This window comes from Pygoscelis adeliae, unplaced genomic scaffold, assembly GCF_000699105.1.
Source record: "Pygoscelis adeliae isolate BGI_AS28 unplaced genomic scaffold, ASM69910v1 Scaffold300, whole genome shotgun sequence".
In the NCBI taxonomy this organism is placed as follows: domain Eukaryota; kingdom Metazoa; phylum Chordata; class Aves; order Sphenisciformes; family Spheniscidae; genus Pygoscelis; species Pygoscelis adeliae.
The window spans coordinates 1,760,050-1,773,799 of NW_008824004.1; the positions used below are offsets into that span (position 1 = coordinate 1,760,050).

Below are 13,750 nucleotides of genomic sequence, written 5' to 3' on the forward strand. Positions count from 1 at the left end.
GGAGGAAAATTATTACCTCCTTGTTGGTCTCTGATATAGACAAATATCTCAACAAATGCTATGCAAATATCATTTCTAGGATAGCTGCAGTTTATTCCTTAGAAATAATTCATTTAATGTTCTAATCTTTAATATTCTGTAATGACTGCCTTCCTAAAGCTGATTCCTTCTACTTCTAATGAGACACACCACCTAATACGTTTATTTCTATTTGTGGAGTGAAACTTTGCAACAACATATATACATTTGAATGTGTATCCTTGAACTACTATTCTGACTACATTTAAGGTGCATGTGTTATCATGTTAAGAAAAAGAAAAGAATGGAACTGATGACTTAAGTGTTTTGAATCAAAAATCGGAAAAGGAAATAAGAGATTTTTCTATTTCTTCCATTAAAATGTGAGTGCTTATAAAGCACAGTAGTAATACTTTGAGGCTAAATAATTGAAATAAAAGCAATCAGGATGTGGTTTGGAAAATTCTGAAGTCTAACCAAGTAATTGGGATATAAAAGTATGTACTAGAGACACGTAGGTCCTTTTTCTTTCCTTTTAACTATTCCCAGAAGAATGTATTTTCTTACCTGCTTTTGAATGCAAGGTCCTTCTTGGTTCCTCAGGCCCCTCAATTGGTTGGTCAGCAAGGAAAACTCGTGCCTGGTCCACAGCATTGAGAATGGTTTGCTCTTTATCCTTCAGTTCACGCCTCAGTGCCTTTTGGGAAGAGAAAGAAGGCAGCCATTTGTAACTTGATCTTGTGAACAACAGATACTATACCATTTTCTCTGTTTTCACCTCTCTGACCAGACCTGTCTAGTAAGTGAGTAATAGCCAACATGTTATTCAGACTGCGAGATAAAATGTAAATTTTACAAAACAGAAATGGCAAGAAATTAATTAAGGCTAGAAGGGTAATTTTTATAAAATTGACTTGAAGAATTGAACACAAGAAAGATGATGACGGTAGGTTTTAAAAACACTCACCTAACAGAAACCGAAACTACTACATTCAACTTCTAAAAAAAAAAAAGTAAAATTAAAGGGTTTATTGCTATTAACAGGATTGCTAATACATAGTAGATTACTACAACAGACTATTTTTTCTTTTTTTGGTAGCTGGAATACCAGAAAATTGCATCTACTGAAACTTCAGAAGATAATTTCACACTGCTAAAAAGAATTGCAACAGTACTTTACATTCCTTAGAAAACGCTACCTCTTATTGTGTCTCCTATTTATTAAAATTTTTAAAACTTAGAAGATATGTAACCAGAACTTTTATGATGAGAATACATTCTGAAAAAACATCCTTCAAATTAGCCAAAAAATATTTTGAGCCTTATTATGCAGAAACAATTGAGCCTTGTAAACAGAAAAAAAAAAATCAATTTTTCTTTTAAGATGTTTTCATGCTAATGGAAATTAATTTCAGGATATTTTGTTACCAAGCATTTATGACTTTTTTAAAAGGGTTAAGTGTAACCACCCTTTTTTAAAAAAAGCGTTTGTAAGTAATCAGCTATAATGTTTCTTATAAAGCATTTTCTTCCATTCCATTTTTTAAGTATAAATCTGTCCCACCTAGAAGGAAACTGCTTTGCATGTTTTATTTATATTACTTTCTACCAATAAAAACACAAAAGAAGACACTTTAAACTTTATTAAAATGCTATGGTTAATTTTTACAATATATTTTTTAGCTCTAATTACAAAATCAAGGCTTATTTTGCTGACACAATCTGCTCAGGCCCCATTCCAGCTCAAGAAAAGCAGTTAGTGTTCACATTAGAAAACAAAACGAGTGCTTTGCACTACAGAAAATTGTGGAAAAACAGTTACCATGAAAGTCTCGCAAATGTGACCTTATCCTTCTCATCAGTAAGTCTCTTGATGCCACAAACAAAAACCACCTACCTCTTGACTTCAGCTTAGCAGGAGGCAAGATATTATTTTTCGCCCCTTCTCCCCCACTTTATTCCTTTATCCTCCTCATCTTCCCAAATCCTTCCATTCCTTCCCACTCTACTTCTGCTCAAAATTAAATAAAAAAACCAAAACCCAACAAAAACTAATCACTAAAAATATGCTAACCTCCATTATGTTTAGGAACTTGCATTATACAGTCCTATCTTCAGTAACCATTAACTATTGTCCTTATACAAAAAACTCTTCACAAGTGTTATTTCTACATGCTTTTGTATAGCAATAATAACAATAAGGATAAGCCCTATTTTTTGTAGCATTTAGTATATACTATGTTTAATAAGAAACAAAAATTGTAATTTAAAAACCAAGCCCTACTTTGTAAAAAAAAGAAATTTTTTTTTTTAACAGAAACGGAAGTATTGTAAAAGCAACGTTCCTGAAGAATCCCTTCAAATCAGCACAGTATGTATCAATATTTTAATTTCACATAACACACATTAGAATAAGACTCTTCAAAATCATCCGTATTTTACAAATCATGAAAACATTCTCTATGCAGGAATTTGTTTCAGGAAAGAAGGAAGACAAGAAGCCATTATCACTACTGTGCAATTAAGGCTCAAAAATTACCCATTTAAAAAGCTTTTGGTTGGTAGAGCCTGTGTGGATGCATCATTAAAATACAATCTTAAATTTTAATTCCAAAGATTTTGTCAGAAACAGAGGGGTGATTACTTTACTTCAGTGTGAAGTATGAAATCTTTCTAGAATTACTTTTTTTTCCTCCATGCAATTTCCCAAATATTTCCAAAGCATACAAGAAAAAGGAGGCTATGACACATTTTGAGCCTCCTAAGAAATTTCAGCAGTTAGAAATAATTTAGAGATGGATCTCTTTTGCTGTGTCTCTCCCGTTTAGCTTCACATATTGTGTTCATCAATTTCTCCTGATCACCCTCAATAAAACTTCAATCAAGTTTGACCTAAGAGACCTTGGATTTAATTCTCTGTCCCCCTCCACCATCCCTGCCACTGAAGCTGTCCAAATTGAGGTTGACAACACAAAGATTTTAAGACTTTGGGCCATCATCTCTAAGTCATCCAAGGCATTCCTTATTAATACATCTTGACAAAGAAATCTTTTAGCATGAAAGAAACCTTGCACATGAAATAATAATAATATTGAAATAATTTAGTAGTAGAGTATCTTGAGCACACCACAGACTTCTTACATTATGGTTTATACATTTTTTTCTTATGCCACAGATGCAAAAATAATTTTTGGAACAGCCACTCAGACTTGCATAACTTTATTCCTTGTTTCTTAGCAATACTCGGTATATCTCCCTGTCTCTCTCTCTCTCTGCCAGTAAACAAGAACAGCAATGAGAGTACATGATTCAAGAATAACCAAATGTATCAATAATACCCTCTTGTCCTTCCAGGCAACAGAAAAAAAAAAGAAACCCACTTATAAATATAATCTTGAACTCAAATATCATCTGTCTTGAGTGGACTGAAGAAAGATTTCATTGGAAAAACCACATCTACAAGAACACTACAGAGTAAAAGTAAGCCATAAAAAGCCCAGCAAGGAACATAAAAGCTGCAATACTGAATTTGATTATTGTATTAAAGATTTTTATATAATAAGCAGTACAATCATGTATTTTGGTGTTTTATTTAGTTTTGCAAAAGATACCTCCCCAATGGCTACTCAGAACGGATGCACCTCTTGCAGCAGAGAAGTATATTACTGTGTCACTTCATTCCCCCTTGTTTGTCATTAAGGACTAAAATAGTTAAAGCATTCATACAGCTTTGAGCGTAGCACAGGTTTTGGTAGTTGGAGAATTCTTCCCCTGTAGCTAGCTATATTTTTCAGGAAGAAAATTAGGAGAAAATTAATACTGGAGTTTTGGTATAGATGAAATAAATAATAAGTGAAGGTATGGCAAAAGACTTGAGAGGCATCTTGAAACTCATCACTGAAACTGTCCACTAATAAGGTAAACACGTGGATTCAAGTATTTTTTGAGTCCTGTTGGGTATGCAGATGTGAACGCAAAATGAAATTGTGAACACTGAGCACATAGATAGTACACTTTTTTTTCCCCAAATGATGCTCCTTTATAAGTTATACAAGTACAATGATATTTTAAAGCTATATTGGTCATACAAAAAGGGGCTGTATGCAACTTTGGCAGTAATTCATACCACTATATTTCATACTACAATTCTAAATTGTACAGTTACTGTATACTTTAGGTAATGGTTTAAAAGGCAAGCTTCACTTCCCTCAATAATCTGACAGGTGACAGACTACCAAATCCAACGTCTACACTTCCAACAGTTTTACTGCATTTGCAAATTCATTCTTATTTCCTACATAAACCAGGACATGGATTTTTTTAAAGATTCCTGGAGAAACCAACACTAATTTTGAACGTTCTTGATTCTTATAAAAGAAGGGAAAAGAAACCTGGAAACCTAAAATCTGGTGTGCTGATGCAGTGCCAACACAAACAGTTTTCAGAGCTGACCTTAAATAATACTAGCCAAGAATAATGAAAAAAATCCTCCTTTGAGACCTGAAAGAATTCTTCCACTGGTAGATGGACAGGGGCTCACAAAACTACACTCTTGAAATGTTTTATGCAGCATCACACAGCAGCTTGGCAGCATTCATTTTGCAGGTATGAGGGACATCCTTCAAGTTACTTGATGATGGCAGATTAACACAGGACCCCACTAACACAATCCTCTCAGGGAAGAGAACAAAGAAGTGTTAGCTCCCTGATTTACAACCATTAGCCAATGATTTACTCTCCATTTAGATTTGTTCCTCTTTCAGTAACTGTGAAACATATGTTTTTCCATTATAACTTTGGAAATTATATACCCTTTATTCTGTTATACCAAGATAATCTAACCCGTTTGCCCTTTCTTCATTAGAGATGCTTATGATTTCTAATATAAAAATTAACTCTTCTTACAAGCTAACATTTTTTAACTTACTGTCTGAATTTATAGACAAGGAATTTGCCTAAAACCAAGGCCTTCCAAAATTTCTGTAGGGAATGCTTTTTAGCTGAAACCTTTTCCACTCTTGAAAAATTAGAAAGCTAGAAAAACTTTTGCTATTCGTGAATTTTTACACTGTTTAGTGTATTCTGTAAGCACCTATTTCCTTCAGTTGCATCTTAAAATTATTTTTATAGCATAGTAAGTGGGCTTCCAAAATTATGTACTGTTGAATTACAGCCTCTTTTCTCCTCTTTTGAATTGTACAGGCCTGTATAGAATAATTCAAGGAGCAGATCAGCTTAACAGTTCCAACAGATGAAGGTAAAGCTAACTTCAAAGAAAACACTTGGGATGTTCCTTAAAAACAGAACATATTTAAATCAGGTCTCATTATGCACTCTTTCAAGGAAGTAAAGACCCATGTTATTGTAACTCCTATCAGTTTATCACATTGTAGCTTTATGTGCCAATCAGTAGCTCCGGTAGCATTTAATTACTTAGTCATCTTTATTCTGCAGCTGGTGCTTGAAAAACTCCTGTTACTTTTATACACTAAAATGAAATGGAAAAAATCATCCCTGGCATATAATAGGCTGGGGAGAATAAGTAGGATGATTGAGAAAACTTGAAGAATGGAAAGAGGAATTGTTTATAAAGATCACACAGAGATTAAGGTTGTGACCAAGTCTCTGCCAGCTGTCTGCATCATTAAAGAATCAACTAGAAAGAAAATAAGCGTAGCATGTTTAAAAGCTGCTCCTTCACAACAGACGCTATTTAATATCACACGTATACATAAAGTTTCAAAAGTAAGTATTTTGGTCTCTCGACACAACTCTATGTGAAAGTCAGTTTTATAATGTATCTACCCAAGCTGATACAGAATACGTTCAAATAAAGAACAATATTTAATTTGAGGTGGTGCATCTCACCATGTACTTACCATTTATTACTTCCTACTTAATCTATGTGGCAAAAGAAATAATGAAGGAGAAAGATGGGGCCTAATATACGACCATTAATACTGGGAGATAGAGACACGTGCAGCACATGGGACTTCAAAGATGAGACCCAATCCTATATGTTCTGATAATCAGTGACAAACAGTGACCAACACCAGAATAAGGAAAGGAAGGCAAAGATCAGAGTGGAGGAAAAAAAAAAAAAAAAAGAGGAAGCTGTTTGTCTCTGTAATAAATATATATATTGAGCATTTCAGAATCATTTTTTTAAAATAGAAGAATCTAAACAGAAGTTTAAGTTTTGGAGGTTTATCCCACATCACTTGCAAAAGACTTCTCAAAAAGGACCAAAGACAAGTGAGTGGTGAAGGCTGCATTTCTCTAAATTGTCTCTCAGTTTACCATTTACCGCTTGCTACCTCTATTGCCGTAGTGGCAATACAGAGTGTCCAAATAGGGTGGCAACTACTAGGGTTCAACGTGAGAGTAGACCTGGAAGTCACATCCATAGCAAATTCCTTGCTTACCTGCATGCACCGGGAAACTAAATTGACAGGAATATAAGAGCATAGATGTGGGCAAAAGAGAGAATTAAACTATGCATACCAGAGGCCAGATCTTTTACCAGAGGCCAATGAATGTTAGCTTACTTAAGACTTTCCCTTTGATTTATCAAAAAAGATGCTTCAGGCCAAAAATAGGGGTATTTCTTCACTGAGACTATTTGTCTCTTGATAATTTCCCTTCCCACTCCAGTCTACGGATGAGCGTGTGTGGTCATGGCTATTCATCGAAAATATCACCCACCTCTGTAGTGCATTAATAGATATGCATTACATGAAATAAGCATCTGTAACTAATTCTCAAAGTGCTTTACAAAAGTACAGCCAAAGATATAGAGGATGGAAAGTATGCTTTATCATCTACTGTTCAGACTTACAGACATGAAATATGAAGCTGTTACTAACATTTTAAAAACTAATAAAATGACATTCTCAAACTGCATCTGTGTATTTATGTGGTGACACCTTAATTAAGAAAGGGTAACTGACCTCCTTCTGAACTTGTTAAAGTAGTTCAAAAACGGTAAGGCTATTCTCTTCATTTTCTTCTAACAGCATTTTAAAATCAGAAAAAGATGTTTTGAAGTCCATTTGGAAAGTTTTCACTTACAATAACCTTGCAGAGACTTTGAAAGGACTCCTTTGTGCACTAGAAAAGAATCCATCGTAATGGCAGAGGTAAGCTTAATTTTCATACAGATTGCATCAAAACAGACATTAAAAAGCTATTCTTGAATTAAAGAGGACACGGCTACACTTTTTCTTAAAAATTAAAATAAAAATTGTTTTTCACACAGTTAATGATTTGCCAAGAAAGAACCTCTCTGGTCTTTCCTGAAGGAAGAACTGCTGCAAGTCCTGCATTCCCTAGAGATGCTACAGGATCTAAGTCCAACTAGGGATGAAGGGAGGCACTGCTTAATTGAGCAAAGGTTACAAAAAATGAGGTGCAATGATGGTCATTAATATGTCTTCCAGCACCAATAATCTTATGTAACTGGATTTCATATTTCCTAGCTCACTGAAATAAGACTTCGTTATTTGTGTTTCTAGGTCAATGATAACCAAGCCTTGGTTGCCCTGAGAAGTTTGGAGGGCTTGACAGAGCGTAGTCTTAGGCACTGGAAAGCATGGAATGCTTGCAGCTTTTTTCTTTTTTTTTTTTTTTAAATTGGATTTGGAACTATGTTGGGGGGAAAAAACCCAAACACCACACTGAGCATCCCTGAGCTGTTGCCATAGACATTAACTTCAAAACAGTTTTTTCTAAAAATATATGATTATTGTTCTTTACACAAAAGTAATCCGAAAAGACAGATCTCAGTGTTTTAACACAAATCCCCCGCTGAATGAACTACTGAAATCCTCAGAATTATAGCCATCTGGATTTCTCCAAAAAGGTTAGTGGAACCCTGTTGTGATGGATTTGCTACACACTTAGCACATATGCACTGACCTTGCTTTGTTGGGGTCTTTTCCCTTCTTTCCTTTCTTCTTCAAGAAAGCCATTTTTTGAATATTCAACTCTTACTTTGCATTTCACTGTACCAAGAGAGGGATCTCCTTTCTGTGGCTAAGCTGTCTCTCTTCTCAATGACAGTATTGACCAGGACTGTTAAAGGGACAGCAATCTGTTTTTCTTTTGTTTTTATGTGTTCTAGTTTTTTAATGGGGGGAAAAAAAGTATCATATAAACAAAACAGAACAAAACCTGGTAGAATACACTACTTTTGTTCATCCAGCCAGTTACTAAGCTAACTGACCATATTTTGGTCTAAAGCCATTGTAATGTGACAGCTAAAAAAGGGCATGAGAATCATTAAATTTGATGGCTTGAATAAAGCTACACAAAAAAAGCAGATTAAAACAGGCTTGTTTTACATTGCTATGCACAGGAAAAAAGTAATGTTTTTAACAGTGCTTTTAGAAAAAAATATCTGTTTAACATACCTAATCAGGATTTAATGTAAGAATTCATATAGATTGCACCCCAGAGACAGCAAAAGTGCCTGAATCAGAGTGTGGAGGAGTCTGACAGAGAGACAGAGAGGGAAGCTCTTGAAGCCTTCCACTCCTCGGGTGATGGAAAAAAGTATTTACTTTTACACAACAGCAGTAATCATCCGGCTAGCAGTGGAACCAATTTTCAAATGCCAAACTGCTTGTAAATACACATTCAGTTTTATATCAAAGGACTACAATGTGCTTTTGGTGAAAGAAAATTAATCCCACCAACCTCTACTATGGAAACATGACAACCATCCTGCATCAACAACCTTGAAAGACTAGACTTTTTTTTTTTTTTTTTTTTAAACCTACCCTGAGGAAAGTCATGCCGTTTGCAGGGCAGAAAGAGAAATGAACATGCAACTTCTGGTTTGGATTTTTCCTGGAGAAGAAGATTACACAGTTCATACTAAAAGGATTAACCAGCAAGTTGTGATGTTAACACACATGCTTGTGTTTAACAATTACAGATGATCAAACCCTCCATTTTAGATCAGATCCAAATAACAGCTCTTCAAAAGTGAACTACCCTTGAACACTAGGCCAAGGTTCAAAAACTGGAGAAGAAAATGCCATCTACGTATCATCTATGCAGTCCACAGAAATATTTTCAGGGGTTTTTTGTAAGACACAAACACATATACATACAGCTGTAAAATAGTTCACTGTGCCGCAATGAATTACAAAACAGTAATATGCTCAATGAGATCACTTGAGTCCTACAGTTGCCACTCTGCAAATGCATTTGAGGCTGGACAGGCAGCAAGTGCTCTGCATCACTGATGAAAGATCAGGTTATGTTGTACTGATGTGCTCCTTACTACTTCAGGAAAGGCACACCTAAGCACCAACCCATAGATAAGGAAAACTGAACAGCAATTTGAAACTTTGCATTTTATTCTTAACTTCATTACTGGTTTTAGAAATGCTGCGGATGAGATATATTCCCATAAGAACCCAACAACTTCAAAATGAACAGTTAAACAAATAATGCATTTCCAGTCGTTCCTTTCAGGCATTCGGGTATTGCTTTGTCATTGACTAATATCAGCCGACTAGCAAGATGACAGGTTGTGATGTAGCAATCACTTCACAATTATTTTGTAATTCATATATTTTTACAGTTAGCTGAAAGGACAACCAGATCTAGAGCAAAATCAATTTATACCACCTCTCCTGTCTCAATCACTTGAGCAGGACATGGAGTCTACTTTAATAAGGGCTTCTCCATTGCAAGTGACTAGATGGCAAAAGTGATTTAAAAATCTGACATGACATACAAAGGCTTTAAAAAAGCTCAGCCTTCTAATAACTATTAGACTTTTAACATGTGTGTGATCTAGAAACTCTGGACTACACTTTAAAAAAACCCCAAAACATAAACCAAAGCCAATCAAATGGAAACAGTATATGCAGGAAACCCCAATAGTCTCCTCATTCCTCCATCTTCAAAGCAGCCTCTTCTTTTTAGGAAAATTTGTTGGCTTCCATTGCTACCACAAACTGTTTTTATTGTAAAAATACAAAAGTAGCAACCTTTTACCATCTGTGAACTCCAACTGAATTTTTTTTTTTACTTAAAATGTTGTTTTAAAGAAAAAAAGGTTCACCAACCATGATGCTTTAGATATGCATGCCAAAAGAAATAATGAGAGACCTTCTGCCATTTTATGTGAAATATGTGAAAAAAATCTATCATTCCTATTGGTACAAAAGATTTGTTTAATGTTGAATATTGGCAACATATACAAACTGAAGGCATCTTCCTATATAGGAGAAAACAAAAGTGATTTGATGGTATCTGTGGAATTAGCATGAAAATGAATTGTCAGTAATTTTTAAGACAATTCTCCATCCTCTAAGTATATGGAATTTGAATAAACTTCACTATCTGTGCAGCTCTGGGAAAAACACATCATGGATTTTCTTGAAGAACTCCGCTTCAAATTCTTGAAGACACAGTCTCTGAGGATTCTGTAATCCAACAGAAGTATCATGGGCATTCATGTACATCTCTGATCGACAGAAGGTGGGAAGAGAAGTAACCCTCTCTACTTTCTCCATTTTCTTTTGCCTATCCTCCCAACCTCTGCTACTGGCTCCTGTCAGAAACAGGACAACAGCATATATGAAACTTAGGGACAAACCAGAACCTTTATTGTAACATGTACAAGAACTGGTGTCCAGACAAAGGGGACTGACACCAAGAAATCAGCAAAGACGCAATGCCATTTTAAATTGTCTGCCAAAAAAACCCCAAACAACCCCACAGGAAAACATCACTGTACAATGCCAAATAAAGCACTGCAGCAAGTCTATTTCAAAGGCATTTAAAGAGATTATACTCTCTAAAAATCAACCTTCAAGACAAGGCAATATATCATCAAAATAAGGATCCTTCCTTTCATTTCAGATGAAACTGTTTTGTAGAGCTATCTACAGAACAGAAGTTAGATTTCTTCCATGGTCTTCATCAAAGTTTTACCTCCTTTGAAGAAGCAAGGGAAATTTGTGTCCTTGATGCTAAGTCCAATTAGCTTCAAACTGTGAAACTGTGCAGTGCATAGCATATAACAGTATAGCTTTGGACAAGTTTTACTGCTCAGTTACATAAACCCCAACAAATGAGGGTATGGTGGAAACACTGTCAGAGTGTCAAATTTGTGTCTCTTCTTTATGGGTAGCAACTAGTATGACTTCCGCTTTTTGTATCAGAAAATACTCACAGGGAAAGGTGGGGGAGGGATAAAGAACAAAAAAAAAAGCATTATCTTTTTTTACGCATCCTAAACACGCAATGTCTCCAGCCTGACACAAGACACACAGAACAACTGCTGCATATTAAATAGCTTATTACTTAATTTAGCAAGAGCACTCAAATATTCTATTAGCACTAGTAACCACGTATATCTGCAGTGTCTTGCACTATTTCCCTGCACCATGCAATGGTAACCATCTACCTCTTCAACATAAGAGAGAGAAATTCCTCTTTCTTTGCTTGCCAGCAACAGACACGCTTGTGTTTGTTTAGCCTGTATTATGACTGAGCACTGATGAACTGTCAGCGTTAACAGGCCATAGGATTCTTGCTTCAAACTGAGATGATAATACCATTAACAAGCACTGTTGTTGTTAAGAGTAGTTAAACTCAGGTCACCTTTTGCTCATTTTGGGTGATTAAAATTTCCTCTGCATTTTTCAAAGATGCTCAGAGGAGCATCTCCTGTCTGACAGTTGCATAAGGGGAGGAATATTTCCCTCTGCAGGAGGAAGCACAGGCACCAGAGCCCAGCTGAATGCTAAAGCAGCAAAATGCTAGAGCCCAGCTGCAATTTGCGACTACCTCTGCTCCCGTTCCGGTTTTGGGGTTCGGTTGTGTATGTATGCATGTATGCATACATGACAGAGGACTGCTACTGGAAATCTTGTCAAAGCTAATTACTCTTTCTTAGAAAGAGTCACTTTGGTTTCTCTTCAGAAGCAAATGGTCTAGACAGGCAGCTAAATAATTACTAAACAGTCAACAATCTGTCCTCTACTGATGGATTCTCCCTATGCAGCAGAATACCGGAGAGTCAGGGACAGGCAGCAGAAAAGCAGCTACACTGGCTCAGAACAAAGGTCCTGTGTCACAAGGACCAGCTGCAAAAGTCATGTCAACCGAATGATGCTCAAAGTAGGGAAAAAAATTACTCAAAATTGTCAGAGCTCAACCCAGAAAGTTTTCCCCTGTCAAACTACAATTCCTTATTATGCTTACACCACGATCTATCTCATGGTTTGTGTTAGATGCTCCCCTCTCCCCAATTCCCTAATCATTTCTCTCTTGGTTATTTTACATCACCAAGGTCTACTTCTCCCCCCTTGTCTCTTTTTGCTCTCCACTTTTCCGCTCTAGCTTCCCGTTTTCAAAACTACCTAAACTGACAGAGTGTTTTTTAAAGCTTATACCACATAGTTGGTTACCGTGATATGACAGATTATACTGGATCTCTGGTTTTCGTCACTTCTCCAAAATTTCCTGTCTCTGGATCATGTGCTAGTATTTCCAACATCCACTCAGTAGGGAAAAATTACTGTAAAACCACCACTGCAAAAAATAAGCAGTGTTTGAGATGGGAAATATTCTACCCCAGACAATTCTCCAGACGTATTTGGGAGAGACATGAGGAAGGAATACCTTAAGGGCAACAAGACTGTTTCCCTCTGGTTATTCACCTCCTTCAGCTGGTTCTAGCTGCCATCAGAAGTTACAGGAACATGAAAAAGCAGAATTTGACACCTGTGTCATGTCCGTACAAGGCCATGGCATTTAAAGAAAAAAGGCGAAGAAAAAAGCAAGCCCCAGCTGTAACACGTCACATATTCTATGGCACAGCAGCAGTGCGGCAGGTATCGCAAGATAATTGTGGTGGGTTTGGCGGGCGGTTTTGGTGCGTTGCGTGCGCGCGCGCGCTTGTTTGTTTTAAATAGCAGAGGACTTTCCCTCATCATGAATCACACCGAAAACAAATAACAAACAGAACTTCAGCTGGGAGTTTTAGCCCCTCGTCAAACAGGGAACATCCAAACTTGTCACAGCATGCAATAGTCTGTATCGCTTTATTTGTTACACTTCTGCCTCCGCAAACCGAAGTTGTCCAACACCACGGCCTTGCTAGGTCTTTGCATTTTCAAATAGGTGATCTAACAATGCCTCATTAAAAACAACAGAAAACCCAGCTGTAAATTAAACTAAGCAGATAAGCAAAAAAATATGGCTGCTTTCAGCCAACCCTACCAATAAGAAACTAGGATTAAAACATTGCTGGGCATTCAGTATACAAATACTAATAAAAAACACTGGGTAAACCTGCTTGAAAATTGTCTGTGTTTTGCAAATTGTGTTAAATCATCCAATTACAAGGTTGTGCCCTCCTACTATTCAACTGAGTTTGTTATTTGATTTTAACTTAATCTGGTTTTTTTCCAGTAGAAAAAAAATGGAAATTCAAATAATCCAGAGAAAGTTCTTCAAAATATCCATGGACATTAAAGAGAAATCTTTGCCTTATTTTTCCCCATCACAAGTCCTTATAATAGCTGTTTGCATAAACCATATTCCTTAATTAAAAATAATTCTGTAAGAACGATTAATTGTTAATTTGGGGAAAAAAAGGCCCTACTGAACCTTATTGCAAATGTTGTCATTAACCATTTTTTTTGGAGGACTACAAAGTGGCTTTCCATTTATGAGAAAGAAGTCATTTAATATAACTGACACT

The 13,750-nt window shown here is 36.1% G+C and overlaps 1 protein-coding gene across 1 annotated transcript in view; it reads right to left on the reverse strand.

Annotated features, from left to right (window-relative positions):
• Positions 1-13,750, reverse strand: part of UTRN (utrophin) — a 377,019-nt gene that overhangs the window by 70,370 nt on the left and 292,899 nt on the right. The window contains 1 exon segment of the mRNA XM_009325465.1: positions 586-715. Within this exon segment, the coding sequence (XP_009323740.1) occupies positions 586-715 (130 nt within the window).